The sequence below is a fragment of the Fundulus heteroclitus genome, chromosome 2, assembly GCF_011125445.2.
Source record: "Fundulus heteroclitus isolate FHET01 chromosome 2, MU-UCD_Fhet_4.1, whole genome shotgun sequence".
NCBI lineage: Eukaryota > Metazoa > Chordata > Actinopteri > Cyprinodontiformes > Fundulidae > Fundulus > Fundulus heteroclitus.
The window spans coordinates 34,830,374-34,853,220 of NC_046362.1; the positions used below are offsets into that span (position 1 = coordinate 34,830,374).

The 22,847-nt window shown below is 43.9% G+C and overlaps 1 protein-coding gene across 1 annotated transcript in view; it reads right to left on the reverse strand.

The window, feature by feature from the left end:
- Window positions 1–922: 922 nt before the first annotated feature.
- The window catches only part of LOC105917504 (c-Maf inducing protein), a 52,183-nt gene continuing 30,258 nt past the window's right edge, over window positions 923–22,847 (reverse strand). Inside the window, exons 3-21 of the mRNA XM_012852319.3 lie at window positions 21,666–21,716; window positions 20,789–20,950; window positions 19,984–20,025; window positions 19,669–19,731; window positions 19,480–19,560; window positions 17,258–17,361; window positions 17,039–17,143; window positions 14,898–15,350; window positions 13,010–13,075; window positions 9,457–9,483; window positions 9,325–9,373; window positions 9,135–9,242; window positions 6,666–6,782; window positions 5,629–5,769; window positions 3,658–3,705; window positions 3,403–3,549; window positions 3,201–3,306; window positions 3,033–3,103; window positions 923–1,870 (exon numbers count right to left, since the gene is read on the reverse strand). Of these exons, the coding sequence (XP_012707773.2) occupies window positions 1,817–1,870; window positions 3,033–3,103; window positions 3,201–3,306; window positions 3,403–3,549; window positions 3,658–3,705; window positions 5,629–5,769; window positions 6,666–6,782; window positions 9,135–9,242; window positions 9,325–9,373; window positions 9,457–9,483; window positions 13,010–13,075; window positions 14,898–15,350; window positions 17,039–17,143; window positions 17,258–17,361; window positions 19,480–19,560; window positions 19,669–19,731; window positions 19,984–20,025; window positions 20,789–20,950; window positions 21,666–21,716 (1,995 nt within the window). The 3' untranslated portion in view covers window positions 923–1,816. The remainder of the gene's footprint in view (window positions 1,871–3,032; window positions 3,104–3,200; window positions 3,307–3,402; window positions 3,550–3,657; window positions 3,706–5,628; window positions 5,770–6,665; window positions 6,783–9,134; window positions 9,243–9,324; window positions 9,374–9,456; window positions 9,484–13,009; window positions 13,076–14,897; window positions 15,351–17,038; window positions 17,144–17,257; window positions 17,362–19,479; window positions 19,561–19,668; window positions 19,732–19,983; window positions 20,026–20,788; window positions 20,951–21,665; window positions 21,717–22,847) is intronic.

Here is a 22,847-nt window from a genome sequence, read left to right on the forward strand (position 1 = left end):
ATCATAAAAAAACTGTTTTCTTTTTTCCGTGTGACGGATCTGAGGAGTTCGTTGTCCCCCCCCCCCCACCCCACCACCCGGTGACGGACCGGGAAAGGCGGGCGGTCCCGACTCGCTCAGAGTTCGGTTGGTCCGGTCAGGGAGCTACATGGGGGGTCGGATCAGAGACGAACGGCAGTCGGGTTGGACCAAAGCTTCCGCGTCCAGATGAGATTCTCCACCAGCTCAGCGGTAAATGAACGCAGACTCCCCCCCCCCCCCCCCCCCCCCCCCCAGTTTGAAGCCCTTTCTCCCGGTTGAAAACCTTTCCATCTTCCGGTTCACAGCAATCCATAAGTTGAGGACTTATGGATGCGGGTCGGGATCACGGGTACGGTTCCTGCGCCTCGTTTTTTTTTTTACCGCCATGGTGCTTTCAAGTCCCCTCGTACACCGGAGTCCCTGCACTGAAATAAATTCAAAACTATCATCAAAACGTCAACAAGTTTTCACAAGATTTCGTGACATTAATCCGAGCCTCTGTGGATTTTATTCCCTCTGAAGTTAGATTTGGCCAAATGATTTTGTGTCTGCCAGGGCCGGATTATCCATAAGGGCCAGTGGGCACCAACCATGGGGGGGTCACCACATGACACATGCTTTGAAAATATAGTTTTCATAAATTGTTATATTATTTACTTGAAATTGTTGAAAGACCATGCATTATTCGTTTTGTGAACACTGATGTCACAATAATAATAAATGATAAATAAATCAAGATTTTTTTGATTTCAACATTTTTAAATGAGATATTTGAATATCGCTCACTGCTCATATGCCTACATGTAGTTGTGTAAGTTAGTAAATAGTAAATTATATTACAGAAATCCCCTTGATTATGTCTGATATTTTTGACCGTAGGACAGCACGGGTAAGGGGGGGGGGTTGGGGGGGCTTTGAGGTATAATGCCCAGGGGCCCCACATTGTCTTAATACGGGCCTGTGTCTGCTGAAAAGATTCAGCATTTTTTGCGCTAATTTGCTCCCCCATCGCGTGAAGCTTTATGCGAACACGAAAAGCCTTACAGTGGGTTAAAACAGTCTAGAGACGCACACTAGAAAACAATTAGGCAGAATATATGTAATATGTGCCTAATTAAGGGGATTTCTACATTCTGACGGAGACGTTCCTGCACGTGGCGAACACACTATAATCGTTCTGGACTAAATATTCATAGATGCGATAGAAAACCCTTACAGTAAAAATCTAGATTTAGATTTTGAAGAAGTCTGAGGCAGCATTTAATGATATTATAGCTTGATTATATAATTTTTCATGCGTTTTGATATAGACGACCCGGTGTACGAGGTGTACTTGAACGCACCATGACAGAAGCGCACCTGCTGTGACATCAGAGGACCATAGAGGATGCTCCGGAGGAACGATGGCTGAGCCTGAACTGCTGGGGACCGTTCTGGGCAAAAAGGACGGATGGAGCGTTCTCTGTTCGGTCTGGATAAAACGGGTCCTTAGAGTTTATTAAAAAACAAACAAAAAAAAAAGCAGAGCTCCCCTGGGGAAGAGGAGAGGAGGGATGAGGTCCACGGAGAAACGGCGACGCTTCCTTCCCGGCTGCCCCTCCGGTGGCTGGGGACGAAGCCGAAGAGAAATCTCCTTCACAGCTTTGAACGTGTCGGAGAACAGGCGCTGAGGTTCTGGTCTGGAGATGCAGTTGATGGTGTGTGTGTGTGTGTGTGTGTGTGTGTGTGTGTGTGTGTGTGTGTGTGTGTGTGTGTGTGTGTGTGTGTGGGCGGGGGGCCGGGAGGCTGTGATGGATCACCAGGCCTCTGTGTACCGGACGTCGACGTCCTTCAGGTTGGGCAGTTTGGCCTGCAGAGACACAGGAAGCGGCGTTTAAAAAAATCTTTAAAAGTCATCCGTTCAGGGTTGAGAACAGAAAAAAAAACGCACGAGGGTTTTTAATATTAGAGCCGCGTGAATACGTCAAAAATGCAACCGTCATCTGGTATCTATCACTGCAAAAAAACAGAACTTAAAATAAGTAAAATCTTCTTTAAATGAGTGTATTTGTCCTTGATTTGAGCAGGTAAATAAGATGATTTGCCAATGGAATAAGATTTTTCCACTTAAAATAGGAACAATTCATCTCCGTCATCTTATTTCAAGTGCAGGATGTCTAATTATCTTGTTTTAAGGGCAAAGATTCATTCCATTGGCAGATAATCTTATTTACTGGCTCAAATCAAGGACGAATAGACTAACTTTAAGAACATTTTACTTGTTTTAGACAGTGTTGTATAGTAACAGAGTATAAATACTTCACTACTGTACTTAAGTATATTTTGGAGTACTTTATACTTTTCTTGAGTATACATTTTTTTTGATAACTTTCACTTTTACTTCACTATATTTTCGAACTTAATTGCATACTTTTACTCCGATACATTTTCAATGTTTGGTTTAGTTACTCGTTACAAAAAAGAGAGAGACGCACGCAATTTGTAGAGCACCGACCTTACTTGAAGAAGAAAAACTGAAAGCTTACAAAAAGGTTGTATTTTCTGTCTAAACTTGGTCTAAATTTCTCCTGCACTTGGTTGTATATATTATTTTAAGTGAATTTGACCTTCAAAGTTTACCAAAATGTACAAAATGTCATTCAAAATGCATTTGCTTTGTTTTACTTTTTACTTTTTATTACATTACTTGAGTACATCTGTCTTTACAGTAATTTTCATACTTAAGTTCAAGACATTTCAGAAACTTTAAGACTTTTACTCAAGTAAAATTTCAGTCAGTGACTTGGACTTTTACCAAAGTCATATTTTGGAGAGGTACCTATACTTTTACTTGACTCCGAGATTCTAGTACTTTATACAACACTGGTTTTAGATCCGTTATACGTGTGGCAACGGTCGATGGTCACCAGAAAGTAGGAGAAACCTTTGCATGACGTGTGAATCTGATGCGTGAAGCTGGTAAACATCTGTAATAAGAATCCGTGACGAGCCTTCAGGAGCTGCTGACTCACCTTGAGGTCCTCGTAGGTGTCCGCCGTGAGCTTGGTGCTGTTCATGTTCAGGCTGCACAGACTCTTCATGGCTGCAACAGAAAAAAAGCGTCTCCGTCAGCACAGGTAACCCAGCGACCAATGCAAACCAGCCCGCCCGCCCCGGCGGGAGCGCTTGTTTTATCTTACAGCTCAGAGCCAGCAGGCCGGCGTCGGTGACCGGAGTCTCACACAGGTTCAGCACCTGAAGGCAGGCCAGATGTTCTGATAGCAACCTCAGTCCTGCATCCCCGAACTGCAAAGCAGAAAAAAAAAAAAAAACACAACGTGGGTGAGCGCTTCGCCCGCCCGGATCCTCCCTCCTGCCTGCTAACGTCGAGCGCCTGCACACCTGAGTGGACCAGAGGTTGAGCTGTTTGAGCGACGGCAGCTTGATGAGCTGCTCCGCACAGGCACTGGTGACGTTGGTGAAGGCCAGGCTCAGGTTCTCCAAGTTCCCGAAGGAGCCGGAGCTCAGCAGGCGGGCCAGATCCGCGTCCTGCAGCAAAGAGGAGGAGGAGGAGGAGGAGGAAGAGGAGGAGTTCATGAAACGGACAAACCAAAAGTTCTTCCCGTCTGTTTTAGGAGAGACGTAGGGAGAACCAACCGTGGACTTGGAGGGCAGGGTGAGTCGGGTCGGACCGCCTTTTCTTTGCTGCAGAGAACAAAACGGGGGAAAAGTTGAGGTCTGAGCCGCAGGAACGTTTTCCGTTTTAAAACGCTGAATATTTGAATCAATTTTAAACCGTTTCTGCCCCCATAAGACAGCAGAGAAAAGCGGCTGTGATGTGGTGGCAGAAAATTGATCTTTTCATCATATATTTTCTTATATTGTGTGTAAATTGAGGGACAGAGATTTATTTATTATTTATTTATTATTATTGGGGTTTTTTTTAAAACATATGCACAGATCGATGGCACTTTTTAAATTTGATTGTTCTTGTGACAATGACAATAAAGTTTTCATTCATATAATCCAAAAAAAAAAAAGAGAGAAAACTGTTGCACAGCAAAAACGGAACTAAAAACAAGTCAAATTTTCTTGAAATTAGTGCATTTATCCTTGATTTTAGCAGGTAAATAAGATGATCTGCCAATGGAGTGAGTATTTTCTCCCCTAAAATAAGATAATTAGATATACTGCATTTGAAATAAGATGATAGAGATGAGTTGTTCCTATTTTAAGTGTAAAAATCTCATTCCATTGGCAAATTATCTTATTTACCTGCTAAAATCAAGGATAAATGCATCAATTTCAAGAAGATTTGACTTGTTTTTAGTTTTGTTTTTGCAGTGTGAAGCAAAACTCGTAGGATAAATGTAGATATGGGGGGTTAACTTTACTTGTTAATAATCAAGCTACACTTTTCAGAGCTCATCTGGGTCCAGGCAGCAAAAATGTATCAATTATACCAATATTTATGAGCAGTCTGATAAATATTAAGGTTATTTAATCCTTGAAGGATTAATCAATCAATCACTCATTTATCTGTGCAGTCCTTCCCACATCCACAAACACGGCGACCAAACTGCGTAATAATATACTCAACAAATAAGAACAAAAACATCTTTAGGTATTTTGAATAAAAAAAAAAAAATGCTGGAGCTTTAATTTGAAAAGGCCAAGATCTGGTGGCAGCTGATTCCAGAGTCGAGGTGGAGCCGCAGAAGAAGCCTGCACTGCAAAAACTGATCTAAAAATAAGTAAAATGTTCTTAAAGTTAATGTATTTATCCTTGATTTGAGCAGGTAAATAAGATTAACTGCCAATGGAATGAGTATTTTGACCCCTAAAATAAGATAATTAGACATCCTGCACTTGAAATAAGATGATTGAGATGAATTGTTCCTATTTTAAGTGCAAAAATCTTATTCCATTGGCAAATCATCTTATTTACCTGCTCAAATCAAGGACAAATACACAGATTTTAAGAACATTTTACTTATTTCTAGTTCCGTTTTTGCAGTGCGGTCGCCCTGACGTTTGGACTTTGCCGAATGTCGGACCTCGAGGACCTGGCGTGAGCAGAAAAGCTCGATAACTGGGATAAAAAAGGCGAGCTCCTGATTGGGTTGAAGGCGACTGGAGGACACAGACGGAGCTGCAGGTGTAGGGAGGCTGATATCTTTGGTTTACACTGCAAAAAGGGAACTAAAATTAAGCAAAATTCCCTTAAAATTTGTATATTTTTACTCAATTTGAGCAGCTAAATAAGAGTATTTGCCAATGGAATGAGAATTTCTACCCCTAAAATAAGATAATTAGACATCCTGCACTTGAAATAAGAAGATGGAGATGAGTTGTTCTTATTTAAAGTGCAAAAATCGTATTCAATTGGCAAATAGTCTGATTTACCTGCTTAAATCAATGAAAAACACACTAATTTAAAGAGGATTTTACCTACTTTCAGTTCCCTTTTTTGCAGTGTAAAAGAGGCTCGACCTCAGTTAGGAAGCCAGACTGAACTAAGGAGGCTATTTGTTTTACTGCCAGCAGCAGGAATCTCCACACATCTAACTTCGGGCCACGCCGTCCGACCTGAAACGCGTGCCGGGTTGTGTCGGAGCGCAGACTCACCAGCTCCTTGAGCTCCCGCTGACGGTCGCAGAGCTGCTCGTACATGCGGAAGCCCACCTGCGTGCTCTGCAGGGTGGAGATGATCTGCAGCTGCGTGTCTTTGTTCTCGATGATGTTGTACTCCAGCATCAGACACAAGATCTGGGAACGCAAGCAAACAAGCGATCGTCTTAAGTGGATTTCACTTATTCAGGTAGGAGAAGAAAAAGTCGGCCAGAGATGATCAGAGCGTCTAGGCCACATGTGTCAAAGCCAAGGTCCGCGGGCCGAACCCGGCCCGTCAAGGCAATTTATCCGGCCCTCAAGAGCCAAAAAAGGCATATCGTGTCAAAAAGTAGAGGCATATCTCCTGTTAAATTGTATGAAGTGGCTAAAACTGTGCCTCCTGTAGTAACAGCCTCCTACCACTAGATGTCACTTTTCCCACAACACATTAAAACAACCCAGAAATGTCCAAAAAGAGAACAATTGATGCAGAAACATGATTTTAAAGTGTAACTCACCCCAGAATCAACTTTTTTTTTTTGCAGATAAACTGTTCAAATAGGCCTAAGGTGCTACTTTTATGTTACTGTGAAATCAAAAGTGTCCTCCAGAGAGGTGCCACCGGCCCTTTTAATGACTTCATGATGCCAAAGTGGCCCAGTATAAAAATTAGTTAGACAGCCCGGGTCTGGGCGCTTTCTTGCCCTGGGAATCTTGTTAAGAGTGCAGGGCAGGATGAACCATTTCCAACACCAGCGCCTTTTGAATAAAAATCCATTGGTCCCCATCCGGAAGTCGGATAATGACCCAAAACCTACGACCACATCGACAAACTAGAAGAAAACCTGCAGGCCCGGGACTCTGGACCGTCTAGCGATTGTGATGGTATCGCTCGTTTTATCCTCCAACCTCGTGAAAAGTTAGCAATGTTATTATGTGACCTCATCCTGTTAATTTGGCCGCGCTGCACTTAAGGAGCTAAAACCTCCCTCTGATCTTCCTGGTCAGCAGTTGAGCCGCTATAAAAGTGTGAGTAAAGGTACTGGACTGACCTCGACCATGGTCTGGTTTCCTCGCAGCGCCAGCAGCATGCAGGGACCCAGCTTGTTCTCGGCCAGAGAGAGGAGGAACTTCTTGGTTTTATAGCAGGAGCCCATCAGGATGTGGACCTGCAGGAGAGGAGGAGACGGCTCATTACATCTACGGCATCATCCCGCTGTGGAGAAAGGGCGACCAGGTCACAGAGACGGCAGCGAACCGAGGTGCAGCTGCACATCAAGACATTTTTGAAGCTGAGAAGCAGCAGGGCGGGGTTTCATCTAGATGAACCGGTTCGATATGCAGCTCAGCTTGATTTGACTCCAATATCGATATTTATTACTTTCAAATTAATGCTCAGTCATTCAATCAACAAAAACAGCCAAATGTTATATTTATGTTGAATTTATTGAACACTGATATATTAACAGGAAAATAAAATGCATTTGGTTCAATGCATTTAACGTATCACAGAAACCAAAAATGTGCCCAAACGTCTGATTTTAGGGACGAAGGCGCTAATAAAATCCTGTTGGCCATTCCACAAATTCGTCTCTCCTGCTCTTCCTCTCTGTGAACAGTATTGGCGCGCTGTAATAACGCCCCCTAGGAGCTGGGAGGTATATCAATATTTAAAGCCAGAATATCGATATTAAATCGTTTTTAAAAACATTGATATTAATTTTTGTATCGGTTTTTATGCACAGCCCAACTAAGCAGAAACACTAGTTTTATGCTATGATGTTGCATTTCTGCTGTTTTATCTTTTTATATTTTCGTTTCGTGTCATTTTGTGGTTGTTTTTATGGTGAAGCACTTTGTGGTTTTAATCCTGTGAAAGGCGCTACATGAATAAAGTTTATTTACTTACTGGTTTAATTAACGGTAAAACCCAATCACATGTTGCTATGGTAATTACCGCCTTTCCCAGGGAGCCGTGGTCAGGGCGAGCCCGTGGGATCAATCCTCTCTCTGCTGGGATCTTAATTTAGGAGGTGATTCACCAAATCTCTGTGGATGTGGAGCTACGCATGCACAGCCTGCATCCAGACGGGCTGGATCGGCTGGTCAGAACCACCTGGAACAAACGGGCAGGCCTGCAGAGAGGATCATCCAGACCGACCCTCCTGCCATCCAGGACCCGTACGGGTCCAGGGTGAGAAAAAGGGCGGCTGACATCTCTGCACACAACCTGTTTAGACTCCAGGGCGGCGCTACAGAGCCATATTTACAGGAACCAGCCGCCACAGAGACAGTTTCTGCCGTCAGGCTGTCAATCTGATGAACCCTGGGTGATCCACTCATCAGCACCGATCAGTGTCTTCGTCTTATGTAGAAAGATGCTTGTATGCATATTTAATAAGAAAAGTGTTTCTATTTGTATATTTTTATGTCTCCGTTGAGAGCGAAGTGGTACTGAGGTCAAATTCCTTGTCTGTGTCACAAGCTTGGTGATTAAATCTGATTCTGATATTCCATATAATCTCTTTAAGATTAAATAAACCAACAGAATTAGTTTTATCTGACAGGATTTGAAATCTGAGCAAACTGTGCTGTGAGAGCTCAAACTTTATGAAACCGTTCCTTTTGTCCCAATTAGCTTTTAACAGGGTGGACCCCATCCCCCCCCCCCCCCCCCCCCCCCCCGCCCGCCGCTCGCCCAATGACCGCTGGGGATAGGACATGAACGGGTGGCTTTTAAAGTAGCCGTTTCTTTTAAGGCCCGTTTACACTACACCTAAAAACCGAGCCATGCCGAGACCAGTCCGAGCTTGGATCAGTTAACCAACCTTAGCCGACCCGTTTACACACCAAGCTTATCTCGGCTCCTTGGTTGCTCCTAGCCTCCTAGTGGTGATCTGCGGTACTACAGCTCTCTGGGATTGAAGGCGGGACCAGCAAAACAAAACGCCCGTAACATTCAGGAAGTTTGCTTGATATTGTGATATTTCGGTGTTGGCGGAGAGTCAGGGGAAGAAGGCAACCATTCGTGAATTTACTTGAGAAAGTTGGCTTTTTGGGAAGTGGATGAGACAAACGAACGTCTAATAAGGATTTACAGACGCCGGAAACAACAACAGACGCTGAGGTTCATAAGCAGAGTCATCACTGGAAATCGTGTGGCACGGTAAGGAAGCTAGTATTATTATGAATGTCTGAAATTTGTGTGAATGGAGTGTGAATCGGGACGTGCAGCCAGACACGCCAGAAAAACCGCGGACAGTCAGCTGACTGTAAGGGGATGACGCTGTCTGCTCATGCGCTCTTCGTTATCAGGTACCCGGGATAAATAAAACCAGGCCGAGACCTACTAGGGAACTGGTCCGCAGTTAGCGCGGTCCAGTTCAGTCTGCTGACCGTTTACACACAAGAGTTATCTCGGTTACCGAGCTCGGACCATTCTCGGTTAAAACAGTGTAGTGTAAACGGGCCTTTTTAAAGCTGACCTTTCAGAGGTTTTAACGTTTTGGGGTAAATCTCACCATGCTGGCAAACAGCTCGCCGTCATCGTCGCAGGCCACGCCCCCCGGGCTGTAGAGCTGGAACCAGCCGTCCTTCCCCGAGCGCACGCTGAGCAGGCAGGAGTGGACCTGAAGGCCACAGAGACACAGATGATGATGAAGATGATGTGGTCTTCATCGGTCTCACACAGGCGGAGGAGCGCCCACTCACCTCCTGCCTCGGATCCTCTGCAAACCTCTGGATGACATATTTCAGCTCCCTGTAAAAAAAAAAACAGACGTCAGGCTTTGCTCAGGCCGTCATGTGAGTGAGGAGCCCGGCTGTGGAGACGCAGATACTTACTTTGTGAATTTGGCGTGAGCCAGAGCTCTGCGGGGGGGAAAAAAGAAAACAAAAACAAAACACAAGACAGACGTGAGAAACGGTGAAACAGGAAAGCTCTAAATAAATGTTCTGCTTGGCGGTGAAACTTTGTCTCAGCCACGGCGACGCGATGCTGAGGACACGGAGTCACGGGCTTCAGGAGAGCAACAAGCTCGTTAGATTTTCCGACTGCGGCACATCCTCCCGGGAGCTCAGGTTAGCGTTTAATTGTCCCCCAGAGGAAATTAGCGAAGGGCTCTGTGTCACTGTTTGTTACCACAGTCTGAACTACTTTTATCCAAATGTTGCACGGATCGCTCCATGGTTACTAAATGAGGGATTCGTTAAAAGGTCCCAGCGCTGTGGATCTGCTGCTGTGACGGAAATTACCGAGCCTGGCGGATTTTATCCGCCGTTGGCACCGATAAACCTCTCTGCTTTGGTCCAATCTGTCCAGAGAACCTCCAGAAGAATTGGGAGTCAAGCTGCCACATTTATTCAGATTTCCCCTGCAGCCCCTTCAACACAAACCACGCTTGTTCAGCCGTTTTCTAGTCTCTGTCCAGAACTTTATCAAGAACGTAGAGCGGCGATGTCCAAACTTTCCACCTACTGGGCCAACATTGGTGAATCGAAAGCACTCGAGGGCCAACAGATGAATAAATGAATAAAAATAAACAGCATGACCAAAGATATTACGATTTTCCTTTAAGCTGACCAACAAAATGTGCTCAATATATGAAACTGTATTTAACCTATTTTATCGAATTAATTCTAACCACATTTTAATGCAACGAGTAAAAGTCGTCCTATTTTACTATGGTAAGTAAAAAGTCTGCTTATTAAGATTCATTCAGTCTACAATAAATTTACTGTAATAAAATAAAAAAGTTTCCATCTGCAGTGCTGGCCTGCCAAATCTTTCTTAAAATGCAATTGGAGGGCCGCAGAAAAATCAGCAACGAGGGGCCACACTCTTGGGTTTCTGTTGCTTCTGGTACTTTTCATCTTTCATCCTGTTTTTATCCTCATTCAGATGAATTCACTGCAAAAACGGAACTTAATATAAAGTAAAATGTTCTTAAAATTTGTGTATTTGTCCTTGATTTGAGCAGGTAAATAAGATGATTTGCCAATGGAACAAGATTTTTGCACTTAAAATAGGAACAACTCATCTCCATGGTCATATTTCAAGTGCAGGATGTCTAATTATCTTATTTTAGGGGTCAAAATATTAATTCCATTGGCAAATAATCTTATTTACCTGCTCAAATCATGGACAAATACACTAACTTTAAGAACATTTTACTTATTTTTAGATCAGTTTTTGCAGTGTAAAGCCTCTGCTTTGCACGGCGAGGATGACTCGTTTTAATTTCAGCTACGGGTGGTGGTGGGGTGGGGGGGTTATTGTTGCCTTTCCTAATTACGCCTAAAGCATGAACCGGGCAACAGTGGCGCAGGTGCGTCCCAGCGTTGGAGAAACAACGCGGCGTTCAGCAGTCGCCCTAATGAAGCGCTGCGTGGGCCAACCAACAACAGCTCTGGGCTGCTTCTGTCCAATAACAGCCGGCTCTCTGGAGGCAGGAAGGCTGGGACCTGGACCTGCGTCAGCAGCCGGGGCCCCGCAGGAGCCTACATCCACAGCGACCGGAGCCAAAACACAGAACGAGGGAGATTAGGTCATGGTTGCACAGCTGGTGTCAGGAGTGGGAAACCAAAGTTGACACTAAACCCGACGGACCGTCAGATGATGGTGAAAACCTGCAGAACATCCACAGCTTGCAGGGGATGACTGCGGTCTGCAGTTACTTCGGACGTGTTGATAGCCTGAAACTCTTGGCTTAGAGGCCCGTCAGGCTGTAGATCCAATGCAGTTTGTCTAACGAGTTACTGTGGATCTCAGTAACATTTTATTTTCATGCTCTCTGGAGCCGAAACTCTTCAAGATTCCCCAGATTCGGAACTTCTCACTTAATCCGAGGAGTAAGCAGCACGACCACGACAAAGCCGACATGACGTCTGCACTGCAAAAACGGAACTAAAAATAAGTAAAATGTTCTTAAAATTAGTGTATTTTTCCTTGAATTGAGCAGGTAAATATGATGATCTGCCAATAGAATAAGATTTTTCCACTTAAAATAGGAACAATTCATCTCCATCTACTTATTTCAAGTGCAGTATATCAAATTATCTTATTTTAGGGGTCAAAATACTCATTCCATTGGCAGGTAATCTTATTTACCGGCTGAAATCTAGGACAAAAACACAACTTTTAAGAACGTTTTACTTATTTTTATATCCGTTTTTGCAGTGTGAACCTTTCATTCTGAACGCCTCAAGCGCAGCAGAGGAACGCTGCTGGTTGGGGCTGCTTGCAGCACCGAGTCCACCCTGACCTCCTCGCCATATCAGAGCGTCTCACAGTCAAACGTGAGACCTACTGCCCAGCATCTGAGGCTTGGCCAAACTGGGACGATCGATGCCAAAGACGACAGCTAAGCTACGACAGAAGGGCTAAAAAAAAAAAAAAGATTTAAAAAAGACTCAAGGTATCACAACGGCCTAGTCAAAGCCCAGACCTCAACCATTTCTGAGAGCCGTCTGCAAACCTCAATGAAGTCAAGCAGCGTTGGAAGAACGACTGGACTAACCACTGAGCTATATTATACACTGGAGTGCTGATTTTGCCGAAAAACTGAAGTCACTGGCCGCCATCTTGCTACTCCCTACTCTCACAGAATCCCACAGGATTTGGTTGCAATAACAAGCAGTTTTCTGGCTGAGTTAAAACGTTTCACAGGTAATTCTACAGTCAGTGGATTTACTAACACTATCAACTACTAGGAAATGAGCTGCTGAAATATTTTACATGTTATTCATATTAAATATATATATGTATATATAAGTATGTGTATATGTGTATATGTATATATATGTATAAACATATGTAAATATATGTTTTTGTATATTGTTACTTATATATTTATAAATGTTAAACATATATATTTAAATGAATAAAATGCAAAATATTTCAGCACATGACTTTCTCAGTACTTGATATTTTTAGAACATAACATAAAAGTATATGGCATTTGACATTTTAAAAGTTTTAAGTCCCCCCTGAACTTGAGAAAATCCTCGTTATTTGATGCTGTAGCGCACATATTCCCTAGTTACTGGAGGAAAATAGGGAGTACCAATATGGCGGCTGGTGGCTTCAAAGCGACTCGTTCAAACAGCCGGCGATTAGCACTCCAGTGTATAATATAGCTCAGTGGGACCAACGTTCCTCCCCAACCACCTGTCCAGGTGGATCTGCAAGCTGTTGGATCTTTATAAGACGTTTTTTTTTTGTTGCATATTTAAGTCAAAAACAAACAAAATCGCTTCTTCTAACACTGAGACCCAAACCGCCCGTCCCCTTGCTTAGGCGACTGATATTTTACTCCGCAGCTTTTGTCTCCTGAAGCCTGAACCGGCGCTTGTTTGTCTGGCCGGATGAGCAGGAAGTGAGGGTGTGAGCACTCACTCTTTAGGGAAAGGGATGGGCTGCAGCAGGCTGGCCAGAGCCGGTCTCCAGTCGTCGTAGTCCGACCTGAAAGTCACAGAGAAGAGCAAGAAGTCAGGGAGGACAAAGCACAGAGGGCCACGGCCGCCTGCGGCAGGACGTGAAACTCGAGCGGAGCTGCGATGACGCAGACGGACGGCGGCGCTGATGTAACAGAGGCTCCCGCGGCCTCAGATTACACAGATTAAGTAACGCCAGCTTTGTCACAAACGCTACAAACCCACCAACACTGTTGCTTTTTAAGCCGGCGCGGCTTAGTCACCCGGGTCCACGCCCTGCCGCCGCGGCCGCTGCTCCACTTTCACCCTTTAATCAGCAGCTATCAGTGAATCCAGGCCCTTTACACTCTCATCTCTCACAAACTGGGACGCGCCGGCTATCAACAGGAAGTCCAAAGTTCCCGTAAAACTCCCGTTAAGGTCTGCAGCCGACACCTGGTCAGCTATTAGGTTTGATCAAATATTTAGAAAACCGTCCCAGAATCCAATTTAACACGATGCCAATCTAACATTTATCAAACCCCCAGAGGTCAGCTCTGATTGGTCAGCTTCACTGATCAGGCAGAGCCTGATCAGTGAAGGAGACGAAGGCCCACAGTGTGTAACTGTTGGGTCAGATGCTCGTATAAATAGATCCTAATTTGACAAATTACAGAAACAATCATACATCAGACTTAAAGTGCAGAGATACAGGGTGTTCAAACTGGATTAAACGATTAAATGCTGCTTTTTATTTGAACACTTAAACGCTGAGCTAACGTAACAGTCTCTATTTGGAAAAAAACGATGCGTCGCATTAAAAAGGAAAAAAAACCTGTAAACCCTGAGTGTCAGAACCTGCCGGTCACCCCAGGTGTAAATTTAGTGTCTCTACAGAGTTTTAGGTAGAATATATGAGTTTGGAAAGGCAATCCGATTGGCTCCCATTATACAATGGGAGCCAATCGGAGGCCGGGTGAGCGTCATCTGCCCTGATTTGGCTGGATAAGCCACACTGGGTGAAAGTAGAGTAAAATACTTACGTTTCATATATATATATATATATATATATATATATATAATAGAAAAAAATAGGGGTCAATAAAAAGTTCAATAGAATAACAGTTTTCCTTCCTTGTGCATTCTAGCCATGTAGGTTAATGCTACAGTCGTTACATCCTCCCAGCCAATCACAACACAGACCCAGGAACGCTGTCATCAAGCTCCGCCCCCTTTAAAGAGTTTTGGTAAAAAGTTGGTTGAATAAAGGGTTGAGTTTGAATTCAGTGTCTTTATCTAGAAATACGTTGTTAAGCAAAAGCAAAAAATTTTCAGGGCTGCACTTATATATATAATATATAACATATAATATATGTTTTGAATTTGTTGATAATTATCGATATCGATCCAATATGATTTTTATTATATCTCTTTTTTTTCCTATACATCGTCCAGCCCTATGTTTGGAGCTGAAACTCTGGGGAATAAAAATAGTTGGAATAATTAATAAATTTGAATATTTCAACGGGTGCGAGAACCTAGATGTGAAATTCTGCAAAATAAAAACTAAAGTTATCATCTAACTTAGAAAGTCGGGCTTTACCGCACTGAACTGACGCTTTCATGCCTTTTACAGTTTTTAAAGCAATCCCAGTCTGTGAGCTCTTTAAAATCTTTCCTCTCCTTTCACCAAAATCAGTTTTCGGTGAAATTACCCGCATTTGTAGATCCCAGATAACATGTCGTTTGCACACTTTTCTGAGCACGCTTTGTTCCCGCTGCGCTTTTAATGCTTTTAATGTTTTTAATGTTTTTAATGCTTTTAATGTTTCTTTTCACCGACACTTCGAGAGCTTCTCGCGTGAACTTACAGCATCTTGAGGATGAGGGCGAAGCAGCCGAGCACTCGGTCGGCCTGCGCCGGCAGCTGGATGGACAGGGTGTTGAGCGCGGGGCTGACCAGCAGACAGTCGATGAGGTTCGGCTCGCTGTCGCCCCCTGCAGGCCCGCCCTTCCGCTTGGCGTTGGCGGTGTTGTTGTTGCGCTCCAGCTCCACCAGGATCTCGCTGGAGTTGACGATGGAGGGCGGAGGGGAGAGGGGCAGGGAGGGCGTCGGGGACGTGGGGATGGACGGGGCGGCTGGGTTTGTGGGGGCGGGGGGAGACGGCTGGGGGGGGCTGGGGGTGCTGGACAGTGGCAGGATGGTGGCGGGAGGCGGCGTCGGGGGTTCTGGCCGCAGCAGGCGGAGCGGCATCGGCGGTTTGCGGTCGTTCTGCTGCTGGCAGCCGTTCCTGATCTCCTTCAGGCTGGGAGAGTTGTCTCGGCTGCAGGAGGGAGAAACGTCACAAGATGTCACGCTGGAGCTAAAGCGGAGAGGAAACTTACAGCGCAGCGTCAAAGATGGAGGCGGGAGAAGAGAGGGGAGACGTAAAGAGAGGCTGCCGCGGCGACGGTTCCTCTGGAAACCGAAGCTCTGGGAGAAGAGAAGCTATGGAGGTGATGAGGAAAAATACTACAAATACCTAAATAGGAATTTTTTTCGGAAAAAAAAGGTCAACCAGAGGCTATTATTTCCATTTGGTGTTTCATTTTAAAATCGGTTCTGTAATTTACAGTGCTCTGCAAAAGTATTCAAACCCCTAAACCTTTGCAGGTTTTGTCAAACTGGAGCCACCTTTTACCGCAGTAAGAGCCGCGGGTCCGTCGCTAACGGCTCATATCCCAAGCTCAGTCATCTGGGAACGCAGATTTTTAAATTCTTGTCACAGATTCTCAATTGTGTTTAGGCTTTTGACTTTGACTAGGCCGTTCTAGCACATGCTTATTTTTCTGTCTAAACCATTTCGTGGTGGCTCTGGTGGTATTTTCTCAGGTCCTGCCCAGCTGGACCTCTAGTCTGCAGCCTCTACACTGCAAAAAGGGAGCTAAAAGTAAGTCAAATCTTCTTGAAATTAGTGTATTTGTCCTTGATTTGTGCAGCTAAATAGGATTATCTGCCAATGGAATAAGATTTTTGCACTTAAAGTAGGAACAACTCATCTCTATCATATTATATCAAGTGCAGTATATCGAAATATCTTATGTTAGGGGTCGAAAATACTCAATGCATTGGCAAATAAACTTATTTACCTGCTTAAATTTCAAGAAAATGTTACTTACATTTAGTCCCTTTTTGCAGTGCAACAGGTTTTCTTCTAGCTCCGCCCACTTTCCCCCATCCACTCTGGCCAGTTTCTCTCTGCCTCCAGATGACGCCCACCCCAACATGGATTATGCCAAAACTGCACAAAACTTAAGCCACAATATCAAAATCCCTCTGATAAAATAATAATAATAAAAAAAAAAAATCACATTTATTTGTAAATACTAAAAAACAGAGAGCTTTTATTTTAGGGGGTATGAAACATTTGCTTCACATGTTTGACAAACAAACTGAATTTAATAAAGAACACAATAAAGAGCTTGTTGACAAGAAATGCCACTGACAGCAGAGCTCATAAAAAAGGCTCAGGGTTTCGTCCTCAGTCCAGTGATCATGCGATATATTTCATTATTTTCCATTTATTTGTCTCTCCTATAATTGCTTGTGTATTTCTGTGGCGCTGTGGGCTGCTGCAAATTAGTTTAGGGCTATAAATGGCATAATGTGGGTTTGATGACCGATCCGATTATGGGCCGCCTTCCTGGTAACAACTGGAAATGACTGTTTGCCCGTTTCCTTCATATTAGAGCTGCAAGATGTGGGAAATTACCAGCCACAGGGTTCGTCTAATCAATGGAAACACGGGAGGCAAACAACGCCGCGGCTCCTCTGGATCAACAGCTTTAAACTAAACTCGTAGGATCATAAAATATAAAGACTACAAACAAGGTTACCCAAAAACAGCCCGGCGGATCGTTCAGTGCCAGGCAGTGTGCAACTACGGGTTATAAAAAGGTGGTAATTAACAAGATTTAGTGGAAATCTAGCACCGTATCCAGGAAAGGAGAGCAGAGGAGGAGCAGGACTGACCTGTTGATGAACTCCTCATAACAGGAGTAAATGGCAGCCAGACAGACTGCCACCAGGTTGGGCAGGACGCGGGGGTGCGGGCACTGCCCCGTCGGGCCGTGCATGCTGCAACACACACACAGACACAGACACGGCTTTTCAGTGCAGTCCAGAGCGTCTGCAGGCTGCACACCAGGCTGCGTAGCCTGATGGCCGTGCTTCAGAGAGACGCCAGCTCACCTGTGAATAAACTTCTTCACAACCTCCATCCCGCCGTTCAGCTCGTTCAGAGCCAGAATGTACTCCTGAGTGAAGAGACGGAGCCGAGGGCACTTCCCAAAATCCTGCCCAAAAAAAAAAAACACCAAAAAAAGTTTAGCCAATGCTAATTAAAGGCTTAAAATTTATAAATGGATCTGACGAGGAGCAGCTACTGTCTGAAAATGCCAAACCATGCTTTGATTTCCTTCTTTCAGTGCTGTTTAGAGCTCGCCTGATGGGGATTAATATGAAAAGAAGCTGCTGAGAAACACAAAGACTAGAGACGCAGACTCCCTGGTTGGTATGGCGAAATTGGATAAGTGGTATAAACTAATAATTCAATAACGATATATATCGATCGATAGACGTGTGGTTTAACAGAAAAAAAGGGGTCAATAAAAAGTTCAATAGAAGGACGGTGCATTCTAGCCTATCATGTAGGTTAATACTACAGTCATTACATTCCAACCAATCACAAACGCAGACCCAGGAAAGCTCAGCCACTAAGCTCCGCCCCCTTCAAAGAGTTTAGAGAGCATTATTTTTTAAATACTTACAGTTCTGGTAAAATGTTGGTTGAATAAAGGGTTGAGTTTCCATTTAGTTAAGCATTAAGCAACAGCATAAAACGGTCAGGGCTGCACACTGATTTTTTTAATAATTATCGATAGCGATCAATATGATTTCTATTTTATCGATAAACCTTTTTTCATTCAGCCCTAATATAAACTCTTTTACTCCCTCACCTTTAAGCCCCATGGAGAGAAACTTATAAAGAAGTTGCGGCTGAGGTTGGGTTTTTATTTTTTTAGAAGTTTTGTTTTACATTCAGGGTAAAAAAAACAAAACATGTTCTTCGTTAACAGATGGAAAAACGTGATTTTCCTCCATCTGGGTTCCGGGGCTTAGTCTCTGCCTCAGGCGGAGGAGTTTATCTCGTTCAGCAGTGACGACAGGACGGCGCAGCAGATGGACCGGAGCCTAAAAAGCGACGCTCTCGATTTACCCGTCCGTTTACATTCCAACCCTCACCTGTGGTCTTTGCCTGGAAAAGACAACACCTGTCGTACCTGTGAGAGCTTTTAAACTGAGAATTACGCACGCCCTCTCCAGCATCTTAATGTCTGTTTGCAGACTTTTAGCTTCTCAGGTTTGTTTGGACATCCAGTTCTTTACCTTGAAGATTCAAACGTTTTTTTGCTAATTACTGTTTGCACACTTTCAAGCTCTCAGGGAGGGTTTAGTCTGACACAAGCATGTGACCGCGCAGTAATTTATATCGTCTGTAAGACGACTGCTGTCTGTCTTTTAAGAACCGTGTGCACATTCTTAGCTTTTCTAGCGTCGTCGATGCATTGAAGTATTTCAACGTTGCGTCTCTTCATGCCTGCGTGTTAGGTGATCGGTGTGTGTCTCACTAAAATGTTGTTATTGTGACATATTGACAGTAAAGACTTTCAATTTGAGCTGATTTCTGTTATATGTACGCTTTTTCCTTGGTTTTGTCTAAGGATTACCATGTTTTTTTTTATGTAATTTAATTGATCTGCTGCTGCCTGTCTTGGCCAGGACTCCCTAGGAAACAGCTTTTTACCTTCAGTGGGCGCTTCCTGGTAAAAATAAAGGTTTTAATAAAATAAAAACATAATGAACTGGAAGAGCAAGAACCTTCTGGTGGTCCCACGTTCATTTATATGTCTCCACGTCATTTTATGTAGCTCTGCCAGTATGATTTGATTGAATTTGCACTGCAAAAACGGAACTAAAAATAAGTAAAATGTTCTTAAAATTAGTGTATTTTTCCTTGAATTGAGCAGGTAAATATGATGATCTGCCAATAGAATAAGATTTTTCCACTTAAAATAGGAACAATTCATCTCCATCATCTTATTTCAAGTGCAGTATATCTAATTATCTTATTTTAGGGGTCAAAATACTCATTCCATTGGCAGCTAATCTTATTTACCGGCTCAAATCAAGGACAAATACACAACTTTTAAGAACGTTTTACTTATTTTTAGATCCGTTTTTGCAGTGTGACTTCTTAGTAAAGTGTGTTGTAAATCTGCGCCTTATAAATAAAACTTAAATTGAATTAAAAGTTTTCAGGGTTAGGCTAAGTGAAACGTAAAAACTTTGTAACCCCAGTTCATGGAGGGTCTCCCGGGCTTGTGTGTGTTTCCGAGCGGTCCGCCCCTCACCATGTTGTGTTTGAGGATTCTCTGGACCACGGGCGTGAACACTTCGATCACAACCATCGACCGCGGCCGCTCCCGGCAGTGCTGCAACGAGCAAGCAGACGTCAAACGTTTTTTTTTTTTTTTTTTTTTAAATACCTGAAAATGCTCACACTAAAAGCTCAGCGGCGCCGCTGCTGCTGCTCGTCTCACCTTGCAGAAGAACTCGCAAAGGTCGGGCGGTGGGTGGTTGTTTTCCAAAAGAGGAGCGATCGCCTTCAAAAAAAAAAAAAGAGCACACGCAGATAAATATTTCCATATGCTATCTGTTATTTACCTGGGCCGGGAGCCAGCACACACATTGGTCAGGTGAGCTGCACAAACAACACAAGCCCTCTGCAGGGAGCGAGAAATGCAACAGGGATCAATATCTGCCAGGTTAAAGTGCAAAACAAAAAGAAAGCTGGAGGGGGGTTTTTTTGCCTGGAAACTCAGAATTACAGCAAACACTGTGAAGCCCGAACTCACCACGATGATGTTCTCGTGATCCTGAGCGCTCAGGTTTGAGTTCTGCAGACAGAAAGAAATAAAAAGACGGTCAACAGGAGGAGCCGTAGTTGCTGCTGCTCCATTCTAACTACATTATTCCTAAAATGATTCCGGCTGCAGGTCTTATAATCCAGTTTCAATGCAGTTTGCATTAAAAAGCCCAAATTGGAGCCCAACCTGGAGTTTGACCTCTCGCCTTGTCCTAACGTTATAAACAGCGAGGTTCTTTTCTTTCCCCCAGCCTGTTGAGCTTTAATCAACTCTCCAAACATCACAATTCCCGCAAAAGTCGAGCTAAGGAGGACGGTGCAGGAATGTTTCATGGTGGAGATGAAACTCTTGGGTTGATTGAAGCGTGTTTGGGACAGAAGATCCTGTCATCACATCACGCTGCCACGTCAATGCTGTCCAAACACGCTCCCTGGAAAAAAAAAGAAAAAAAAAAAACCTCCACCTTTCAGGGAGTGACGGAGGCATCAGAGCAAACACGATGAAGGGTCTGACGCGGGACGGCCCGGAGGCGCCGGTGTCCAGAGGAGTCGGATATTTTGGTAAGGAACAACGGCTGAGTGTAGATTCAGATCGACGTTGAAACTAAACGGGATTTGCGTACCAACGGCAGCTTCCTACACGTCTACACTCTAAAATCTACGTACAATTATTTTATGCTACAAGAACTGATGCAGAAACGGCAGATAATGCAGGATTAAAGGTGCATGCATGATTCCTGCTTACACTCACGTCCATGCGTGCATGCACGCGTCTGCAGGAGCAGGCGACCTACCTCTGCCAGCAGGGTGGAGATGATGTGCAGCGGGGCCTGGTGGATGGATTCGTCCTGCAGAGGAGAGGTCAGAGCCATGTCCACCAGCGCTCGGATCTCCTTCAGCACCACGTCCCAGCGGCTCGGGTTGTTCAGAACTTTCCGGTATTTGTAGATCTTTTTCTGCAGGAGAAACACCTGAATCAGGAACGGGCTTCTGAGTGGGGGAAGCAACGTCTGTTGTTTGAGCCGTTGTTAGAAGTTCAGGTGGACCAAAAAAAAACTCTTGACTCAGAGTTTGTTTCCTTTGTATGTCCATCCAGGTAGCTGGGCTTCCCTGGAAAGTGGTAAAGTGGGTATAATAAGCAGTTCTCCAGGCTTTCTGAAGATCTTTTGCTTTATATGGAAAATATTTCAGAGAAAATACTTCTTTTTATTGAGAAATCTTATTTTCTGCAAGTTAAACTGTGCGGGATTTTAACAGATTCAACTTGAGAAAGACTGAAACCCCATCAGAAATGTGAGGAGATCCGTTGACCAATGACCGCCACCGCTAGGCAGGAAAAGCAGGGCTGCATTGGGAGCTGTGAATGGTACTGTACAGCTTGGTACTGTCTCGTCTAACATTTTGTGCATTTCCATCACGTTTGAACCTCCGGACACACGTTTCGGACCCATTTGTGTGTCAGGGCTATAAGTTCACAGCACAGGAAGCGACGGCGTGGACGGGGCGAGGCTTCTGAGGCCTCAGGTGTCGGCAGGTCCGCGGGTCAGATCCGTGACAAACTGAGCGACAACAACAGAAACCTCTGCCTGGATTAGCCGGGCGGGCGCGAGGAAGCCGCGGTCGTTAACGAAATGAGGGAATTAATAGTTAAAGACAATAGAGAAAGCTCACCTTCCACTGCAGGGAGTGAAACCACTGGTCCCTCAGGTAGCTGTTTGCAGCCTGCAGAGACAAAGCGCACGTTCTCACTCAAAACTTTTACATTTACACAGAAAGTGTCAAAATGAAGCCTTTGAACGGCTAGCAGATGCCCGGGCTATTATTCACAAAACATCAAAATGTATCAAACCCATTTGATGAGAAACACTTTAGTGGAATGTGGGTTTGAATTGTGACGAGACAACGCTGCAGGACGATAAATAAAAAAGAAAAAGACAGAAAAACCCAACAAACATCAACTTCCTTCTGTTTGAGATGAGAGGAAGTTTGAATTTACTCAGTGATGGATTATTATAAGAAAGAAGAAGCTGCTCAGCAACAGCAGATCTTTTCTAGGGGGCAGGAGGGGAAGCCCGCAGCATCACTCCTCACGTCAGAGAGATACAAATAATAATTATTATTATTATTATATAGGAAAAGTGGTGAGAGGAAAGCTGCAGCATCCTGCTGGAGGGAGGGTCCCCTTCAGCAAGGACCGGGAAGATGGATGGAGCTACAAACAGGATCATGGAGGAAAGGCAGCTATAGGCCGTAAAAGGCTTGTGACTGGCCCAGAGGTTCATCACAGCCAGAGCTAAAGAGGGAGGGGTTTAGATCAAAGCATAAAAATGTCTTAGAATGGCCTAGTCAAAGTCCAGACCTAAATGAAGCGAAGAATCTGTGTGAAAATTAGAAATTGTTGTTCACATGCACTCTCTATCGGATCAGATCATCTATAACTATTTAGCAAAGTGCGTATATTCCTGCCTCTGTGTGCATCTTGCAAAGTATTCGCTCAGGGGGGCTGAATACTTATACGCACGCCATACTTTTATGAATTTTGTTTATTTTTCTTCTTCACAATTAAACTCCACTTTGTGTTGGTCTGCAACTTTTTGCACTCAAAGAGCCATTTTTACCATCGGACCAGCTGATGAAAACTCGTCAAGTGTTACCAGAATATAAAAAAAAAAAGACAACTTTCAAGTTTGACAAACATACAGTAGGAGATTTGTCATCTTTTTTCCAGGAACCACTATTTTATTTCTATTTTTTTTTTACGTTTTAAAATAAAGAAAAACAAGACATTTTTGCAAAAAGAGGACAGGTATAGTTTTGTTTGTTTATAGGATGTTAATATTAGAGAAGAACAAT